Below are 20,682 nucleotides of genomic sequence, written 5' to 3'. Positions count from 1 at the left end.
ACAATGATCATATATAAATAACTTAAAAATTACATAATACCTAAAATACATTTATTTAATTTTAAAAATACAACAAATATTTATCAGTGTAATTCTGTAATTAAAAAAATGTTTTTTAATTTCAAATGTAACTTAATTTACATTTTAAAAATGTTTTTTTTTAAATTACAACCCTATCAAATTGAAATTGCATTGATAAATTATTCCTGTCTGCAGTACGTAATATTATACAGATGCCCGCTACTTTCTGTAATTGAGCAAGCACCACTATATGAGGAAATACGCTGTATTCAAGGTAGTAAGAGGCAGCTTAAAGGTAATTAATCTACTCGACGGCGTAAAAAGTGAGATGTATAAACGTGCAGTATAGCAGCGAGAGGACCAGACTAAAAAATATATAATAATAATTTAGTAGGAAATTATACATATTACATAACAGTCCATTTTAAAGCGGTTAGAGTACGGGAGTATTATTATTATTATTTTCAACATTCATTAATTCCAAAATATAAAAGAGGTAATGTATCATAGATATGCAAGCTTGCTACAAAAAGTGCATTTTTTTTTGTATGAAATCCTACTAAATCCCTTTTGAGATCAAGCTTATTACGAAACATATACTGCATTTTTCACGAGTGGAAAAGTGTATTTCTACATTGAACAGATGTGTGATGCATCGCACATATTAGCCCATTATTTAGTTTAACGTATAACCTGAGAACATCGTATAAAAGTGGTGAGGACTACAATCAGAGTAGTGCTTTGACGGTATATTTGCGTATCCAAAGGGTCAAGTTTCTACCAGCTAATGAAAATTCGGAGCAAAATGCAACTTTGAATCCAAACAAGAAGCTAAAACGATTGACATACAGTTTTGGTGGCTCTAAAAAACAGCAAAGAACACACCGGAATGTCCCTAAATGGGAAATCAAATCTCTGAATATTTCCTTTTTTCTCGTTCTTTTCTAGTTCAGTCGCATTTTCAAACAAAACAGTAATAAGATTTAGTCACAGACATTGCACATACATGCCGTGGTATAAAAATACGATCCCAGTCAATGAAAAGACAATTAGAGCCTACGGAGAATACAGTACATTTCTACATTTGCTGTACAATTGTTTGTTTGAAGTAGGAAGTGTGAAAAGTTGGGGTATTGTGATCCTTTTTGTTTGTGTTCAGGACAATCGCAAACACAAGGTCCATTTCTTCAAGGGATTTCACATCATTTCTGACTAAATTCAGGATATTTTTTGCAGGAAATGCCATGTATAGTTACGACATAATGGCTGTTTAACAAGCCGTAACGCAGTGCGCCATTTCTTAACCCACTTTTAGTCATCATGCTACATCAGGGGTATCCAACAAGTGGCCCGGGGCATCATTTTGGCGGGAAGCATAAAATCCAAAGAATTATCACTGATTAGGTGCAGATTCTGGAAGAAGTAGAAAGCTTTCTGTGCTGGTTATTGCGTGTAGCTGCTCTATAGGAGTCCACAACTCAATACAGGAGTCGAAAGAGTTGAAAAGGAACAAAAAACAGTAATCTCACGAGAAAAAGTTGAGAGGAGAACATTATTATATGAGGAAAATAACTTATATTTTAGTAGTACTATGCGCTATGCAAAGTCCTCAATGCATTTGTTCCATACGAAAAAGTAAAAAACACGTGCGTGCCCTGAACTCCATTATGGAAATGCATTTTTTTTACACTTACTTGTTATTGTTGCTTTTATTGTATAAAAAAAAATGTCTTAATTGCTTTACTTTTTTACGTGTTCTCTTGACTTCAGTTGCGCCATTATTTGCATTTGGATAGTTTTTATTTTATTATAACAAACTGGATGTGTGGAAATAATAAATGCTATGTGGTTTGACTGAAATGCTATTGAGTCTACCAAGAGGACTATTGACAAATTATCTTTCCTTATGTATCATTATCTCTGCCGTGTTGGATTACTTTTTTATTATGCCATTCAATTAATTCTTATTTTTTAACAAAGTGCTGTTGTTATATTTGGTTATAACTTCTGAGTATGCGTGGTAGAAAACAATACGAACAAATGTTGGTCATTTCAATCAAATTTAAGCTAAAAAAAAGGGTGAAAAATCATTAAAATATCTGTATTTTCTGTATTACTGCACCCTTATTTAAAATTAACTAGTAATTAATTAACTAGTTCCAAAACAAACTGCAAAACTGAGAACATATTTCCCATACTTAACAACACGTCTCAAATGGAATAACAAAAATGAACCGTACCCATCTTTTTCATAGTTGATTTGATTATATAAATGTAAAACAAGATGAACAAAATAGTTTTTTTTTTTTTTAGTTATAAGTTAATCTTTTTTAGTGTTTGAAATGAAAACAAAGTTTGGACACCCCTGCCATAGCATTTGAAGGAAAAAGACATCATTTCATACATAAATATGTATAAACTATGAGATGATTGAAAATTATTTTACCAGTAAAAGTGGCAATATTATGAATCCTTTTTTCATTATATTACAAATTAATTTGTGTAACTTATCTTTTTCCCCCTTGTCTTGTGACCCTAATATTCCTTCATACAATGTATTAGTTTGTCTACCACCACCAGACCTGATTCGATCTAAACTGAATTAAAAAAAACAGCATCAGATTATCCTTAAATGTTATTGTCAGATTCGTTATTGTTGTCTTTTTTTCCTAAAAAACGGGTGCTAAGGACCCCTGAATGTGAGGACTGATGCAGAGACCAAAACAATAGATCTAAGAATGGGGTGAAATGGGGAATTCATGCTCAAATGGACCCTGTGTTGCATGGAGTGCCTCACGTCTTTGCATGTGCATGAACTTTTGTTGAAGAGAGGAAAAAAAAAAGACATGAAATGAGAAAACACAGGAGGGCCAGTTACTGCAATAAAGATTATGGCTTTAGATATACTGTATATACTACGTATATATAAATCTGCTGGAGTGACAGTCCACTCTTCCTCATTTTAGGGCTTTTTTTTTTTTTTTTTCAGAGCAGGGTTTGCCGTGAACCCCAAAAAGTCTTGCTGTTGATGAGTGTTTCAAATCTGACAAGGTTGATGCAGTGGATGGAGTGCAGAGCGCCGTCGTCATCAAATCCAAATCGTTCATCAGCTGCTCATAAAACCATGTTTCCACCAAGCAGCGCGGTTCAGCTAGCGACGCTATGATGCGGTTTGGATCTGTTTTTGCACTCAGAAGTGACACAAACTGGAGACCGATCCAAAAAAAATGGCTTTGTTTCTCGTACTAGAAAGGAAAGTCATTCTTTTGGGTGGTACCACGGTGGTTTGGACTCCAAAGGAAGTTGCCAAGAAATGTTATGATATGTGGATCAATTATTTTAGTGGCTTTCACAACTTTTGCCAGTGAAAAGGTGCCTCCGAAATTGCCTAACAAACTATAGAGAGGGGCCCAGCATAGGGAGTCGATCCCCATTGGGCTCAAAGTGAAACAAAATATCAAAACATGTCCTTTTGTTTCTTTCTGATACTCATTGTTTTTGGTACCGCTGTGGTTGGTACCCCAAGGGAAGTTGGCAAGAAATGTTATGGTAAGGCTCAGTTATTTTGGTAACTGTCACAACTTTTGTCAGTAAAAACTATTTCCAGTGCATTAAGTGAGATTGTCTATTGATCAATCAAGTGCCACCCTTTAGGCACCGTACCACTGTGGTTGGTACCTCCCTTAAAATAGCTGCCAAAAGAAGTTATGGTACCGATACATTATTTTGTGGCTTAACTTTTGCTCATGAAAATACTCCAAAAATGCACACCCACCCAGCAGGGTAATCGGGGGCCGTCCCCACTGGGTAAAAATTATGGTGTGGCACATCTCCATTTGTCCGTTTCTTGCCAATGCGTTGTTGTTTTCAAACAAAAGTGAGCTAACTTTTTTGTTTTGTTTTCAGACTTAAGTGTCAACAAACCAAGCACCACCCTTTAGGTACCATCCCACCATGGTTGGCACCCTCCAAAAAGAGAAACTAAGGGGGCGCTGTACCAAACTGTGCTGCTCGGTGGAAACAAGCTTTAATATAGTTCAGGACTCCATCTCTTAGCTTATGGACCAATAAAAGGAGACTGGGCGCCTCCTTTTGGTTCCTTAGTACATGTCTCTGTAGATCTCCTGCAGCAGCGGGTGCAGCGACGTGTCCTCTGTTTTTTTGATCTCCTGCACCAGCTGAGCGTGCTCAGTGACCAGCTGCCGCAGGTCCGCAAGTTTCTGCAGCAGCTTAGGGAAGAGGAACGTGTCATCAGGGTGGTTGGCCAGCAGGTGAAGCTGTAGCACCTGCACAATGCTCTCCTGCATCCGCTCAATGTGCGTCACATTCGACAGGCCGGGTCGGTCTAATCGACGAAAACAAGGTTGATGTTAGACTCCAGCACCATCCCGATGATGAATATCATCCTCTGCTTACCTCCGCAGCAGATGATAGCGGCCACAAACAGCGCCAGGTCGCTGTCGTCCAGCTCCAGCGCGTTAAACTTGGTGGCAAACTGGAATTTGGGCTCCATCATGTCACTGAAGGGCCGCCGCAGGCTCTTGAGGAACTCCCGCGTGATGAAGCCAGAGCCGTACGCCACCAGGAGCCCATCCTTGTTCATGCACGAGGCCAGCATAGCGAAGAGTGCCTCATAAACGCCGTATTTCAAAAGAGTCACCTGGTCGTTGAGGTCCAAGGCGGAGAAGCCCGGGACGGACTTGGCGAATTCTGTGAGCTCGGTGACCGTCTCCACGGAGGTGCACTGGCAGCAGTGGAAGATACGCACTTCTGCTTCCCTGTCCTGCAGCACCCCCGCCGAGCCCACCATCTTGGCCACCAGCGTCTGCTCAGCTTGCTGCAACGTCTCCATGTCGTGAATGACGAACGGCTGACAGAAGACGACATGCATTCTTAAAAACAAGAGTTGACTTTGAACCCTGTAGGCGTCAAATGGGTCAGTTCCGCATCCCCAGCCCCTTTGAACGCATCTACTACGGGCTGAGGACTCACAAAGTGTGCATTTCTCAAATAAATTGTCATTTTCAGAAGCATTTACGTGCAGATGTAGGATTCAACTCCACAGCTCCACACATATCCAGTAAACACCCCCAAGAGGTGCAAGTGGGGGAACATTTGGGTGAGTTTTGGAAAGGAGATCTTGCTTTCCTACACTAGTCTTCTTCTTCTGCGGCTTCTCAGTGCACTTAGGGGCACTTTAGATTGAGAAAGTGCAGCACACATCATCTCAGTGCTGCAGGCAGCCAGCTATTGAGAAACGCGTCTGAGTGCAAAGTTGAAAATGTGCTAAGAAGGATGCTGAAATCACTCCAGTGGGGAAGGAATATATTAAACGTGTCAACAAGAGGTGGCGACCTGTGAGGAAACTGCTACACAATCACTATTTGTCTATTTTTAAAAGTCAACCTACCGGAGTGCTGGCCTTCCCCGTGAGGATGGTGCGAGCCTTGGCCTTGTTCATGTTGAAGTTCTTGAGGTAGGCCTCATAAATCTGCCGAGCCAGAGTCTTCTGGTCAGCCAGCTGGGGGTCCTCCACCTCCCGCTCCCCTGTCACCATCTCCGCCTTTAGCTTCAGTTTCTCCGACTGCGGCATCCGGCCGAAACGGATGGCTGCAAGGATAGCGAGACATATGAACGGGTTTTGGCTATGCTATTATTTTGTGGCGTTGCCCAAAGCTGCTCACACAGAATATCGTTTCCTAGGGCTACATAAACATGGTGTACGTTGGTACATTTAAAATGTGTATTTTCACTTCCTGTTGCTGTGGAGCGCTCTTTGACATGGGAGAGATGCATGCTGAGGTCTTATAAAATGCACCAAACATGATCTCTTCGATTGTGCAGTTGCGTCATCACCTCTTTGTGCCACGTCCATAAGCGCTGGGGTGTGACATGTGCCTGAACATTCGCTGAATAAGACTTGTTTTTCTACGAGAGCTTTCAAGGCCTCGCTCAGACAGCCTGATCCCATCTGACTAACAAGATTGGAAGTGAACTGCATTTAACCTCACACACACACACTCACACAATCTACTAGTCCTTCACCAATAGATCTGATAGACAATTAAGATAAGTATGAAGTTTCCGAAAGAAATCAAGCAGTGTGTGACACCAATCCAGGAGCCGTGCAGCTTGAAGGTCCATTAGATAGTTGTCAACAAAGAGGATGACAGACATGGTGAAGGTGTAAAGCTGCACAAAAGGTGCCTGGACAGGAGCCAAGTCCAATTAAGTTGAGAGGAAATGAGTGATGCTTTAAGCTTCCAGCCAACTTGTCTGTCTGGCCAACCGTCTGTCTGCGACTCAGTCAGGAGGCAGGGCTTGGTCAGTCGACATTTTACATCAGTACATCATCATCACATGTTCGAAAAGGAAAATCTAAATAAAATCATATTCATAATAAATCCATGCTTAGTTTTGACAATCATCATGCCAAACTTCTATTATTTTGACAAGAGGATTAATAATTTATTTTGAAATAATAATAAAAAAATTACTTGTTTATAATTAGTATTTATTAATTGTTGTCAATTATATTTCACAATATTTTTTAAACTGTTTTATTGGTTGGAAAAAAACCCACATAGCTCTGCTGCCTTATAGTGATGATCCTTGCCTTCTAAAAGGTCGAAGCCATATGGTAATGGTAATGGTAATGGTAATGGTTTTATTTCATTTGAACATGCATCAGATTACAATTGATTGCATCCCATAATCAGTTCCCAGTTCCACATGTCCAAAAGGAGTAGGAAGAAGCAAAGCTTATTAAATCCTACCCCTCCATCTGGTACTTTTACAATCAGTAACTGTTACATTTGTTCACTTCCTGCTTTCCATAATACAGTTTAAGATTTGTTTGTTTTTTTAATAATGTACCTCGTACCGAAGTAGGAGGTGATATGAGCATCCAATGCCATAATGGGTACCATAGTAAGTGTCAATATAGTGATATATATAGCACATCATGACTGGTTCAAGACTCTTCATCCTTGTATTTAGCAAACATCAACTGCTTGTATTGTTTCTTGAATTGGCTCATCGTTGTGCATTGTTTGATTTCCTTACTCGATCCATTCCATAGTTTGATTCCACATACTGAAATGCTATGGCTAGCATAACGTAGTCCTAGCATAGAAGTGTTTCAAATGTACTTCTTCCCTGAGATCATATTTCTCCTCTCTTGTAGAGAAGTATTGGATGACATTTTTAGCTAATTTTTAGCTATTTTTTAGCCTTATGCATTATTTTAGCTGTTTAAAGATGAACTATATCAGCAAGTTGAAGTATTTGTGATTTTAGAAATAAGGAGTTAGTATGTTCTCTGTAGGCGGCATTATGAATTATCCTTACTGACCTTTTTTTGCAGTACATTTAGCGAGTGAAGATTTTTTTTATAGTTATTAGCCCATATTTCCACACAATAAGTAAGATATGGTAGAACCAGAGAGCAATAAAGAGTGTGGAGTGATTTCGGATTGAGAACAAATTTTGCTTTGTTCAATACTGAAATATTTCTGGCCACCTTATGTTGTATATTTGTAATATGAGGTTTCTAGCTCATATTTTCATCTACTGTGGTCCCCAGAAATGTATTTTCGTTCACGTTATTTTCGTGTGCTGGACACACCTGTAGGCCAGTATTTCATTGTACCTTAGCAAGCTATTTATGTGAAGATGATGTATGTATTACATGTATTATCAGGCTTTATGTTACATTTATGTCAAAGAGATGCATGGTTTTGTCAGGAAGTATTGGCCACAGTCAGGTTTAGCCCTCCCATCCACTGCAGGTCGATCCAACCCGAAGGACGAAAGTCCAAAATTAGCATCGCTTGCGGCGGTCCCCCTTAATACAAGAACGTGACACCTCAAAAGTATCCGATTGCACTAGCGTCTCAAATCTCCTTTCCTTGGTTACACTTCCAGCCATGAAATATAAGAATCAGGAAGAGGATGGCAGGAAACAGCATCAAAAATAATGTGTGCTGTAGCTTTAAAAGATACTGAAGCAATCAATGAATTTCACTGCAACCAACGTGGAATTAGAGCACAAAGTGCAGACACAAATGTGATTTCGTGTGTTTGAGCGTGTTTCCAATCAGGAAGTTGACCTTGGACGCGGGTTGACATGCCATGTATGCATGTGTGCGTGGTGCTTAGTCCAGCATTCCAAAACGCTGAGGAAGAGCCGTCAAAAAGATAAGACATAAGCCTTCTATTTAGTCATGTGCCCCCCGCCCCTCTTTCCCCTTGCTTTCTCTGACCACGTAATAACAGATGGTTGAATGGGTTCAAGCATGGCGGTCAGAACATGAGCACAAAAGCCATTGATTTCAAACAACGTCATATCGAGCAAAGTTACGTGCACTACTGTACGAAAACTGAGATCATTCATTCATTCATTTCTACTGCTTATTCTCACGAGGGTCGCGGGCATGCTGGAGCCTATCCCAGCTGTATTTAGACAAGAGGCGGGGTAGCCAGCCAATCACAGGGCACATATAGACAAACAACCATTCACACTCACATTCATACCTATGGACAATTTGGATTTGCCAATTAACCTAGCATGTTTTTGGAATGTGGGAGGAAACCGGAGTACCCGGAGAAAATCCATGCATGCACGGGGAGAACATGCAAACTCCACACAGAGATACCCAAGGGTGGAATCGAACTCGGGGTTCCTAGCTGTGTGGCCTGCACGCTAACCACTGTCCACCAGGCAGCCAAAAGCAAACATTTTGAGTGAAATGCTTGAAATATATCTTTTCACAAAAAGCTGGCTTTTTTTGTTGGGAGCTGAAATTTTCTTAAACTTTCTTAAATTTTCTTAAACTTAACTTTGTTCTACAGCAGACTACTTAAGAGTGGGGGAAAAGTGTAAACAAACTAATATTTAATTAGTCTAATCTAACACAGCCATAGACCAGTTAATAATGATTTGAAGTGCATGAGAAAATGGAAGGAAAAAACATACTGCAGCTGGCATTGACTACATGGTCGTTTATGAACAAGTATGTGGAAGAACAGCAGCAACAGAACAAAAAAACTCCTAAAACTACATCAAGAGGTTGCCTACAGCCACAGCTTTTAAAGTTTTTAGACCCAGCACGCTTTTGTACACCACGCCAGGCGACTGTAGGGGAATTTGTGAAGCATTTATAGTAAACATATAACCCTAGAGTGCCTAGCAGGCATAGCTAATTGGGTTTAAAAAAAAAAAGGTTAATTATACTACATTCATAGGCGTCTCATTGAAGAACATCCTGTTCAGGTGTGGAAAATCTCCACTCAATCTACTGTCTTGGGTTACATTTCACTCCTACCAATAAAGGAGGACAATCGGTGCAAACAGGATCATACAAATGTATATTTGATTCATTTTAATGCTTTTGATGGACGGAAGAACCATGTGTCAACCTGCCGTCTGAGCTTATTACTGCTAATTAGCGGCTCTTGGCAATGACTGTCGTACAGTTGTAGTGCCGTTGTAAGTGGGATGTGTTTAAAAGTGAGTGGCTCTGCTTGTTTGGCCTTACTTACCGTTGTGGGACATGCCCACAGACAGGCACTTCTGGAAGCGGCAGTATTGGCACTTGTTGCGGTTCTTCTTCTGGATCTTGCAGCGGCGCTCACACTTGTCGTAGTCCAGCTTCAGACGGATGGTCCTCCGGAAAAAACCCTGCAATAAGGGGTTAAATATATACGTGATAGTAGGAAATCAAAGAAACATACTTATTACATGCACTGTACTTTTTTTCTTTACACATCATTGATAAAATATATAACTGAAATTCATATTTATGAATGAGAATATAGAATTATAATAATGAGAAATAGAACTTCAAAAAACAATACAACAATATTAATTATTCGTTAATTATTATTATTAATAATTAATACATTATTAATATTAATAACAATACATAAACTCAAATAATGAATAAAATTCATAACATCAGTTCAATTAAATTTTTTTTTATAAATCATCATGCAATTATTTGCATATTTATAATAATTACATACCCTAATAAGTCATTTGTCTTTCAATTAGTTCATTTGATTTCTTTGCTATTTTTTGTGTGTTTTTGTGTAATTTGCAAATTTAGTCTTTTTCGCTCTTTACATACAGCAGTGGTGGGCAACCTGCAGCTCGTGGGCCGTATATTGATGGATAAAATACTAAAAACTAGGAGTGCTCATCCGCCATGCAGCCTTGATCGGAACATCCCGAACAATAACAACATACAAATACATACTCATAATACAGTGAAGAAAATAAGTATTTGAACACCCTGCTATTTTGCTATTTCTCCCACTTAGAAATCATGGAGGGGTCTGAAATTTTCATCGTAGGTGCATGTCCACTGTGAGAGAGATAAACTAAAAAGAAAAATCCAGAAATCACAATGCATGAGTTTTTAACAATTTATTTGTGTGATACAGCTGCTAATAAGTATTTGAACACCTGAGAAAATGAATGTTAATATTTGGTACAGTAGCCTTTGTTTGCTATTACAGAGGTCAAACGTTTCCTGTAGTTTTTCACCAGGTTTGCACACACTGCAGGAGGGATCTTGGCCCACTCCTCCACACAGATCTTCTCTAGATCAGTCAGGTTTCTGGGCTGTCGCTGAGAAACACGGAGTTTGAGCTCCCTCCAAAGATTTTCGATTGGGTTCAGGTCTGGAGACTGGCTGGGCCATGCTAGAACCTTGATATGCTTCTTACGGAGCCACTCCTTGGTTTTCCTGGCTGTGTGCTTCGGGTCGTTGTCGTGTTGGAAGACCCAGCCACGACCCATCTTCAATGCTCTGACAGAGGGAAGGAGGTTGTTCCCCAAAATCTCACAATACACGGCCCCAGTCATCCTCTCTTTAATGCAGTGCACTCGTCCTGTCCCATGTGCAGAAAAACACCCCCAAAGCATGATGCTACCACCCCCATGCTTCACAGTAGGGATGGTGTTCTTCGGATTGTACTCTTCATTCTTCTTCCTCCAAACACGCTTATTGGAATTATGACCAAAAAGTTCTATTTTGGTCTCATCTGACCATAAAACTTTCTCCCATGACTCCTCTGTATCATCCAAATGGTCATATGCAAACTTAAGACGGGCCTTGACATGTGCTGGTTTAAGCAGGGGAACCTTTCGTGCCATGCATGATTTCACATCATGACGTCTTAGTGTATTACCTACAGTAACCTTGGAAACGGTGGTCCCAGCTCTTTTCAGGTCATTGACCAAGTCCTGTCGTGTAGTTCTGGGCTGATTCCTCACCTTTCTTAGAATCATTGAGACCCCACGAGGTGATATCTTGCATGGGGCTCCACTCCGATTGAGATTGACCGTCATGTTTAGCTTCTTCCATTTTCTAATGATAGCTCCAACAGTGGACCTTTTTTCACCAAGCTGCTTGGTAATTGCTCCGTAGCCCTTTCCAGCCTTGTGGAGGTGTACAATTTTGTCTCTGGTGTCTTTGGACAGCTCTTTGGTCTTCGCCATGTTACAAGTTAAAGTCTTACTGATTGTATGGGGTGGACAGGTGTCTTTATGCAGCTAACGACCTCAAACAGGTGCATCTGATTCAGGATGATACATGGAGTGCAGGTGGACTTCTAATGGGCAGACTAACAGGTCTTTCAGGGTCAGAATTCTAGATGATACACAGGTGTTCAAATACTTATTTGCAGCTGTATCACACAAATAAATTGTTAAAAAATCATGCATTGTGATTTCTGGATTTTTCTTTTTAGTTTATCTCTCTCACAGTGGACATGCACCTACGATGAAAATTTCAGACCCCTCCATGATTTCTAAGTGGGAGAAATAGCAAAATAGCAGGGTGTTCAAATACTTATTTTCTTCACTGTATATACTCTATAATAAAATATAGTGTGAAACAGATTCCCCCACCCTTAATTTAAAGGGCTACTACAACTTTTATACTCAAGTACTTATTAGCAGATTAGTATACACACATACTGCATATAAAAACAGGAATACTATATGCAACAAAGGGTCCACGTGTTGACATAGTAGGGGTCTGCTATTTCCGGGTATAAATGGATAAATTTCAAGCATCACCCTTAAAGTGATTGTGCTCTTCTTCGGGGGGTTCAATTTCTGAGAAGTGTTGGATTTGACAAAATGCAGGCGCTTCCATGAACTCACTGTACTCGAGACAAGACGTTGCCATACTGCCATGAACGCTGCTAACAATACTTTTGGTGTGTGTGCGTACATGTGACTGCAGAGATACTTTTATGCAAGTTGGGCATTTCCAGACACAGTGAGGCAAGAACCTACTACAGTACTACTACTACTGCATTGGCAGGAGTAGTACAGGCAATGTGTTAAAAGTCATTTAAGTCATATTTTATTATTATTATTAATGGTGATAGTGTAAAAATAAGTTAACCAATCTGTAATACTACTAAATAAAATTAAATAAAGCAAAATTACTCATTCTGACACCAAATGTTGTTTTCCAAGTTTTGCTGGGATTCGTGTTATTTATTATGTATAAACAAATTCCCCAATTAGATTTCATAATTGTTTACAAAGTGAGAAAGTGTCTGAAAACTTCCAAGCGCACTTCCAAGTGCATCAATGTTTACACGGATTTTATTTTAACCTCGCCATTTGGTTTTACATTTGGAAAATTGTCAAGTAAGCAAAAATAACACTCATAAAATAGAGGTAACGCAGTTATATTTTAACATTATTCACTGTCACGCAAGTGTAAAAATAAGTTAACCAGTGTGTAATACTACTCAGTAAAACCAGAATAAAGCAGAATTACTCATCTTGTCGTCACCGAATGGTGTTTTCTAAGTACTGTTGGTATAATACAATTTGCTCATACTGTATTGTTCAGCAAAATTGTCTTTTCTCTTTTATCATCCTGAATGGAGTTCAGCATGATAAAAGAACATTGGTGCGTTACACTTCAAAGGAGAAAAATACATTATTAAGGAAATTATGTACACCACCAGTCAAAAGTTTGAAGACTCTTTCTCATACAATAACATGATAGAGTGACTGAAAACTAAGTGTATCAATGTTTGCATGGATTTTAATTTAACCGTGTCATTTTTTTACATTATAATTGTACAGTAAGCTAAAATATTGCTGAAAGTGCTGGTAATGTTTTAAGTCATATTTTAACATTATTTACTGTTGGCCAACACCCCCGTCATTTAGACAATCTTTGACTCATCTAACTGGTCTGTCTTGCTCTGTTACTGGACATGGACAATCTATGTTAGCTGGCAAGACGCTCATCAGGGGAAGGTGCAAGAGTCCTGTTCTATGGTTCTATGTTCTATCACACTTTGCCTTTGTCATCACTGCTAAACGCAGCTTGTTGACCCGAATCATTGACAAGTCGTGTCTTCTCATCTTCTCACCTTGCAGCCCTCGCAGGCGTGGACACCGTAGTGGTAGCCCGAGGCTCGGTCGGCGCACACTCGACACTCCAGGCTGAGCAATGACGAGGAGGAAGATGAAATGTCCTCCTGGCCCGCCGCCACGCTGTAAACCACCGACGACGGGCTGGACGCTGGGGTCAGGGTGTCTGCCAAAGAGAGTATCTGATTAGACATCACGTCGTCATGAAGTAGTCACATCTATAATGTAAAGCAGGGGTCTCAAACACGCGGCCCGCGGGCCAAATGTGGCCCGCAGGACACTAGTTTGAGGCCCCCGCCTTGATATGAAAGTTTAATGTTAGTGCGGCCCGCGCAAGTTTGATATGGATGCTGTATGGTATCATGTACCCAGAAAAAATTATTACGTTTGATTAATGTTCATGTTAAAGGTTAAATAACTGTTAATAGTTATCCTCCCTATCCGTGTGGAAGTGGTAAGTTTTTGGCTATTTAAGTTTAAAGGAAATAACTTGGAGGCAACCGTTTAGGTCGCTAGCTCTCTAGTTTGCAAGTTAGCATGTGTCTCAAGACCCTGTAGTTGCGCAATATGTTGTAAATAAAAAGAGTATAAATGTGACTATAGTCGTGTTTTGTCATGTCTACAGGGCTCTAATAATGCTTTGTTCATTTTAATCTGAAAAAAATAATTTGTCTACCCACCAACTATATGTGGTTTCTTAAGTTTTTATTATTTGCTGTTTTATTATTATTATTATATTTATTTATTACTGATTGATTGATTTTCTTTATTCTTGATTTGTTTATTTATTTTTCATCTTATTTTGTGCAGAAAAATAAAAATTAAGATATTTGAGAACAGTGGAATGTTTTATCAGCGCTTTTATTGTAGAAAATCGGAACCAAAGCACTGAAAAAGTTTGTATATTTTTCGTGTTTTTAATAAATGCGTTTTTTTTTTTTTTTTGGAAAACCTGATGTGGCCCAGTCTCACCCAGACCCTAGCTCCAGTGGCCCCCAAGTAAATTGAGTTTGAGACCCCTGATGTAAAGCAAGACTGCTTTACAAGCATTACACAGACTCCTCTAAAGTATATCCAAGTTTATTTTCTATACTTCATGGTTTTAAAATGTACTTCATTCTCATTTATTATGTATGTCCTATGTGTTACAATAACAGTAAAAGTTTGGAGACACATTCTCATACAATAACATGTCAAGTGTCTGAATACTTTTGACTGGAAGTATATCAATGTTTGCATGGATTTTACTTTTATCTAGTCATTTTTTTCCCATTATAATTGTAAAGTAAGCAATAATAACACTCAAAGTACAGCTAATGTGGTATTTAAATATTATTCAGTGTCAGCCAAGCTTAAAAATAAGTTATCCAATTCAACTAAATAAAACCAAAATAAAGGAAACCTGCTCATCCTGTCACTGATGGGGCCCAAGGCCTCACTGGTGTACAAAACTGCCCCCCTCGGCCTTCCCTTGTGAATTTAATATTGTTAGGCGTGACGCCATGACAGCCCCCGCAACAAAGCTTGCTGTGACGATAGTGTGATGCCACTTAGAGTCCAGTGTGTCTTATATGTGTTTTTTCACACTCCATGTCATTGCCACCAGTTTCCATGATGTGAAAGAACGGACCGAGATAGTCCCAAACAGTGGCACTGTTAAGTCACTCCGACAAAAAGTCCTCATGCGGTCACTTCCTGCTTCACTCATACGCTCCATTGTTGCCCTAAATGATTGTCTTACTCGACCGCCTTCAGTGTTGCATAATTTGGCAGCGCGACCATAAATTCTGCCACACTGTCTGTCGCCCGTTCTATTCAGCAAACAGGAGCTGAGAGGATGTTACCCAAGAGGGGGTTTGGGTTGGCTGAAGAATGTGGTGGTGGTGGGTGGGATTCCAACATGGCGGCATGAGGATATGAAGTCCCAGTGAATGAACAATCAAGTCATTTTCAAATGAACCCTCCCTGCTGAGGTTTACTTAATACGTACACCAAATGGGCTGTATCTCCTCGTCATTCATAATTAGTGGCTATTTTTTCACAAGAGGAAATAAAGGTAGGGTCATATGTTTTGATTTATCAAAGTAGATGGCAATTAATCAGCTATGGATGAGAGCAAAGGTCACATTTAGGTCAAATACTAGGTCCCAAATCAGTGCCAAACAACAAACATTTGCTCCCAAAATGTTTTCCTCACCAAAGATGGTGGAACTCTCTGAACCGTTGCTGGACGACTGGTACTCGGGGGCGTCGTAAGAGCTGAGAGTGCTGCTGTCGATGGACTGCGAGATGTCGTGCAGCTCCTCCATGCCACCAATGAAGTCATCATCGGTGGCACACAGTGGGCTGCCCAGTACAGACTCCTCCAGGGGTGAGGGGGGACGGTAGTGGCTCTCAATGTCGACCATAACGGCGGCGGTGGAGCTGGGAGGGGCTACTGCCGGCGAGCTCACTCATCAGACTGGAGATGATGGAGGGAAACAAAAAGGTAAACGCACAATTATGAATGGTCTATGCAGTAAAAAACACCACCACATGTTCCTACTACCAGGTGGAAATCTACCTCTTATATTAATGATACTATAAAAATAATTTGATTACTTTTGGTTTTATTTAATTAGTGCAGCAGATACAGGACGGAGACAGCTACAGGGACATTCAGAAGGAGGAATGTAGGTCACTGGGCTGGCTGGGACTGCACTAAGAGAAAGGAACCGGGTCTACAAGCTTGAGGAGCTCTGCTTTAAAAGACACGTGTGCCTTCCACCACAAACTTCAGACCTCCGCATGTAAACTAGGTCAATCTTCAGTAAGCCCCTTCTATCAGGCCCCGCTAAGTCCATCAGAAGTGGGGGCGGGGGGAGGGCGGCTATGAAGCGATCCGATCACAGTTGCTGCACTTTTGCACACGCTTGCGTTTGACCTCAAATTGCTCGGAAAGTTTCAGAAAGCTCGCTGCATTTTTTTTTATGAAAAGGCCAATGACAGCAATCTGGAAAGCTATTCCAGATCAGACTTCTCCGGCACGCCGCGTGGATAACTGTCATCGCGTTTGGGGCAACATAGAATAAACACATTTCTCTGACAACAACATAGCTGGTCTGCAGAGGGAAACAATGGAAGTAGCATTTGTAGCTGAGACACACTGGATGTTTAAAGCTACTATTCAGGGAGAGGACCAAATTACAATGCGTGGTAACATACGTACAGTATATATACCTATTGTTCTGTCCTTTGTATTGACTTGTGGACTCCTATAGAGCAGCTACACCGAAAGCTTTCTAGATCTTTCAGAATCTGCACTTATTCTATTTCGACATGAATAGATAACCTTCAACTAAATGGGGCCTCTCATTCGCTCATTTAAGCAGCAGGAGAGATGAACAAAATCAATACATCAATAGAAAGACTTTATGAGAAAGGTTTTTAGTCGACTTTTAAATGCTAATTAATTTATGATAATTAAATAATTTAAAAGCTATCAGCTGACAATGAATGGACATGCTAACATGAAGTTACCCTTGTTGTAACAGTCAGCAGTGGGACAGGAGGACACAAATGTTAGCACTAGCGGTGAGCTAAAGTGCTAACACGGAAGGCTGGAAAGAAGGATTGTAAATTATTCCCATAAAATTAGAACTTTTCCCTAAAATCTTTACTTTGTTGTGTTTGTTAAAATTATATTTTGTCTTTAATATTTTGTGTAAGTCGAAGAGCAAAAGCGCTTGCCCGTGTAGCATTATAGCATAGAGGAAGCGGGGTTGCTAATAGCGCTACCAGAGTTTTTTTAAACACTGGTAATCCCACAAAACACATTACACCTTACCGATGTTTAAAGCTACTATTCAGGGAGAGGACCAAATTACAATGCGTGGTAACATACGTACAGTATATATACCTATTGTTCTGTCCTTTGTATTGACTTGTGGACTCCTATAGAGCAGCTACACCAAAAGCTTTCTAGATCTTTCAGAATCTGCACCTATTCTATTTCTATACCTGTACCATATAATACCATAATATATATTTCTATTTCTGTACCTATTTCTTTGAATTTCACAATCTCCTAGCACACCCATGCAGCCAGCTGTGGTTGGTCATACTCCCAAGTGGAGGACTTCCAATGTTGTGGCGCCAACTGCCGAAAATGTCCGCTTTTAACATACAGCCATATGTGTTGGAACCTGAATCAATTTTCCATGGTGTCCCAATCGGACAACAACAAAGATTCCAGTCGGGTGTATCACATAACTCCTGGGACACAAGTTGCCGCTGCATTCAGGGACACTTGTCAATCACAGAAAACACACAAACACACGCAGCCCAAAATATGTGATATTTACAAAAGCAACCACTTTTTGGTCATACAACAATAAGACAATGTTACAAAATGTTCTAAAATATTCTTTGTCTGAGTGGACAAAAAGTGAAGCTCAAATGAAGTCTATTCAAATTAAATGGATTCAAAGGGAAGGATGCCAACAGAGTGGAATAAAAAAATATGTAACTTATTTATCAGCACTCATGCCAAACTTTATAATAATGCCACCATGAAAATTACACATTTTTCACACGGACTTACTGTAAAATGAATTAAATCAATTAATGATCCTCAATATTTAAAGTTCATTAACATAAGGTATTTTTCACCTTATTGTTTCATAAAATGGACCAAAAAAAGTATTTTCCTCCTATTGTAAGCATTCATATTCCTTTTCCTATTTTGTGTTTAATTTAATATACATTTATTTTGGATTGTATTTTTCAGTGGATTATACTACATATATTATATTTTATACTGTAAGAACAGAATTAACTTAAATGGAAAATGGCTTTCTGTTGACACAAATATAGAAAAATATTTAATACCAGAAAAATAGACCTTACTTGTAAAAATTAATGAATGTTAATGTAATAAAAATAATAATTGTTAAATAATAACAAAAATGAAAAGTCACACGGTTCTCCTGATTTATAAGAACCCTAAGTTTTAGCCTAAGGTTTACCCTAAGTACCAAATATGGTTCCATGGGCTATAAAAGTCGACCATAAGTGCTGAAATCCATCCTCATCACACACACGGTATGACGCCATGCAAGAACTAGCCTCTTTCTGACGGACGCAGTGAGAAGACAGTTGACAGCAATGCGAACTGAGGTATATTATGTCAACAGACACCCGGAGCAAACATCATTGTCATATTTAAACACACATGGCACACATCCTTGTCTGAACAGCAGAGATGAACTAAGGCCATGTTATACTGTATTTGCAAAAAAGCATTATTTTAGTGTGTGGCATGTTTTGACATTTGATGTTACATAGAACACTAATATTATCACTGACGCTCATTCATTTACGTGGCCAACTGCCACGGCACGTCAGAAGTTAATGTTAGCAAGAGCATCGTCTAATTACTCTCAAGGTTAATGTTCGACATGAATAGATAAGCTTCAGCTAAATGGGGCCTCTCATTCAATGCTCATTTAAGCAGCAGGAGAGATGAACAAAACCAATACATCAATAGAAAGACTTTGTGAATGACTTTATGAGAAAGGTTTTTAGTCGACTTTTAAATGCTAATTATTTTAATCATTTATTTTATTCATTAAATAATTGAAAAGCTATCAGTTGACAATGAATGGGCATGCTAACATGAAGTTACCTTTAGTCAGCAGTGGGACAGGAGGACACAAATGTTAGCACTAGCGGTGAGCTAAAGTGCTAACACAGGGGTCTCAAATACGCGGCCCGCGGGCCTGTTTGAGACACTAGTTTGAGGCCCCCGCCTTAATGTTAGTGTGGCCCGCGCAAGTTTCATATGGATGCTGTATGAAAAAATTAAAATTAGAAAAAATTATTACGTTTGATTAATGTTCATGTTAAAGGTTAAATAACTGTTAATAGTTATCCTCCCTATCCGTGTGGAAGTGGTAAGTTTTTGGCTATTTAAGTTGAAAGGAAATAACTTGAAGGCTGCCGTTTAGGTCGCTAGCTCTCTAGTTTGCGAGTTAGCATGTGTCTCAAGACCCTGCAGTTGCGCAATATGTTGTAAATAAAAAAAGTATAAATGTGACTATAGTCGTGTTTTGTCATGTCTACAGGGCTCTAAAAATGCTTTGTTCATTTTAATCTGAAAAAAATAATTTGTCTACCCACCAACTATATGTGGTTTCTTACGTTTTTATTATTTGCCGTTTTATTATTATAATTATTATTATATTTATTTATATATTACTGATTGATTGATTTTCTTTATTCTTTATTTATTGTTTATTTATTTTTCATCTTATTTTGTGCAGAAAAATAAAAAGTAAGATATTGTGGGATGTTTTATGAGAGCTTTTCTTGTAGAAAATTGGAACCAAAGCAAAGTTTAAAAAATTTTTTTTGTTTTTAATAAATGCTTTTTTTTAAAACCTGATGCGGCCCAGTCTCTCCCAGACCCGAGCTCCAGTGGCCCCCAAGTAAATTGAGTTTTAGACCCCCTGTGATAACACGGAAGGCTGGAAAGAAGGATTGCAAATTATTCCCATAAAATTCGAACTTTTCCCTAAAATCTTTACTTTGTTGTGTTTGTTTCTCATAATATTGAGGCAAAAATTATATTTTGTCTTTAACATTTTATGTAAGTCAAATAGCAAAAGCGCTTGTCCGTGTAGCATTATAGCACAGAGAAAGCGGGGTTGCTAATAGCTCTACCAGAGTTTTTTTACACACTGGTAATCCCGCAAAACACATTAGAAGTTACCGATGCTGTTGAAAACCTAACGCTAAAATGCTAAAGCTACTTACCATTGAGAGACATCTTGAAGTAATCTCTTTTCTTGAGAACCCTCAGACTGTAGAGTCTCTACTTCCGGATCGGATTTGGGATCCAACACATATGTCTGTATGTTCTAAGCCGTCATTTTAAAAAGCTAAATCGTATAAAGTTGGCGACACAAACCAGAAGTCTTTAAATGCACTCGGCAGTGGGCGAAATCGCCATTTATTATCAACTCTTATGCCGTTTATTAACTGATTCTATGCCCTTGAAAGTGTGACCAACCACAGCAGAGTGGGCATGTCTGGAGGCGGGCCGTGGGTGGAATACATTAATGACAGTTTTCGTGGGAACCACAAAAATCCAAAGAAATACAGCCGAATAGGTGCAGATTATGGAAGAACTAGAAAGCTTACTGTGCTGGTTATTGTGTGTAGCTGCTCTATAGGAGTCCACAACTCAATGCAAATGACCTAAAAAT

General features: G+C 39.2%; 1 protein-coding gene across 2 annotated transcripts in view; it reads right to left on the bottom strand.

The window, feature by feature from the left end:
• Positions 1-2,698: 2,698 nt before the first annotated feature.
• pparab (peroxisome proliferator-activated receptor alpha b) overlaps positions 2,699-20,682 on the bottom strand; it is a 35,098-nt gene continuing 17,114 nt past the window's right edge. For both annotated transcript variants that reach the window (XM_058074686.2, XM_058074687.2), the window contains exons 2-7: positions 15,633-15,896; positions 13,435-13,601; positions 9,565-9,703; positions 5,432-5,631; positions 4,438-4,891; positions 2,699-4,366 (exon numbers count right to left, since the gene is read on the bottom strand). In XM_058074686.2, coding sequence (XP_057930669.2) covers positions 4,122-4,366; positions 4,438-4,891; positions 5,432-5,631; positions 9,565-9,703; positions 13,435-13,601; positions 15,633-15,843 — 1,416 coding nt within the window. In that variant the 5' untranslated portion in view covers positions 15,844-15,896 and the 3' untranslated portion in view covers positions 2,699-4,121. The remainder of the gene's footprint in view (positions 4,367-4,437; positions 4,892-5,431; positions 5,632-9,564; positions 9,704-13,434; positions 13,602-15,632; positions 15,897-20,682) is intronic.

This window comes from Doryrhamphus excisus, linkage group LG1, assembly GCF_037039965.1.
Source record: "Doryrhamphus excisus strain RoL-2023G ecotype Guam linkage group LG1, RoL_Dexc_Guam_v1.1, whole genome shotgun sequence".
Lineage (NCBI taxonomy): Eukaryota > Metazoa > Chordata > Actinopteri > Syngnathiformes > Syngnathidae > Doryrhamphus > Doryrhamphus excisus.
This window is presented reverse-complemented; position numbering and strand designations above follow the sequence as displayed.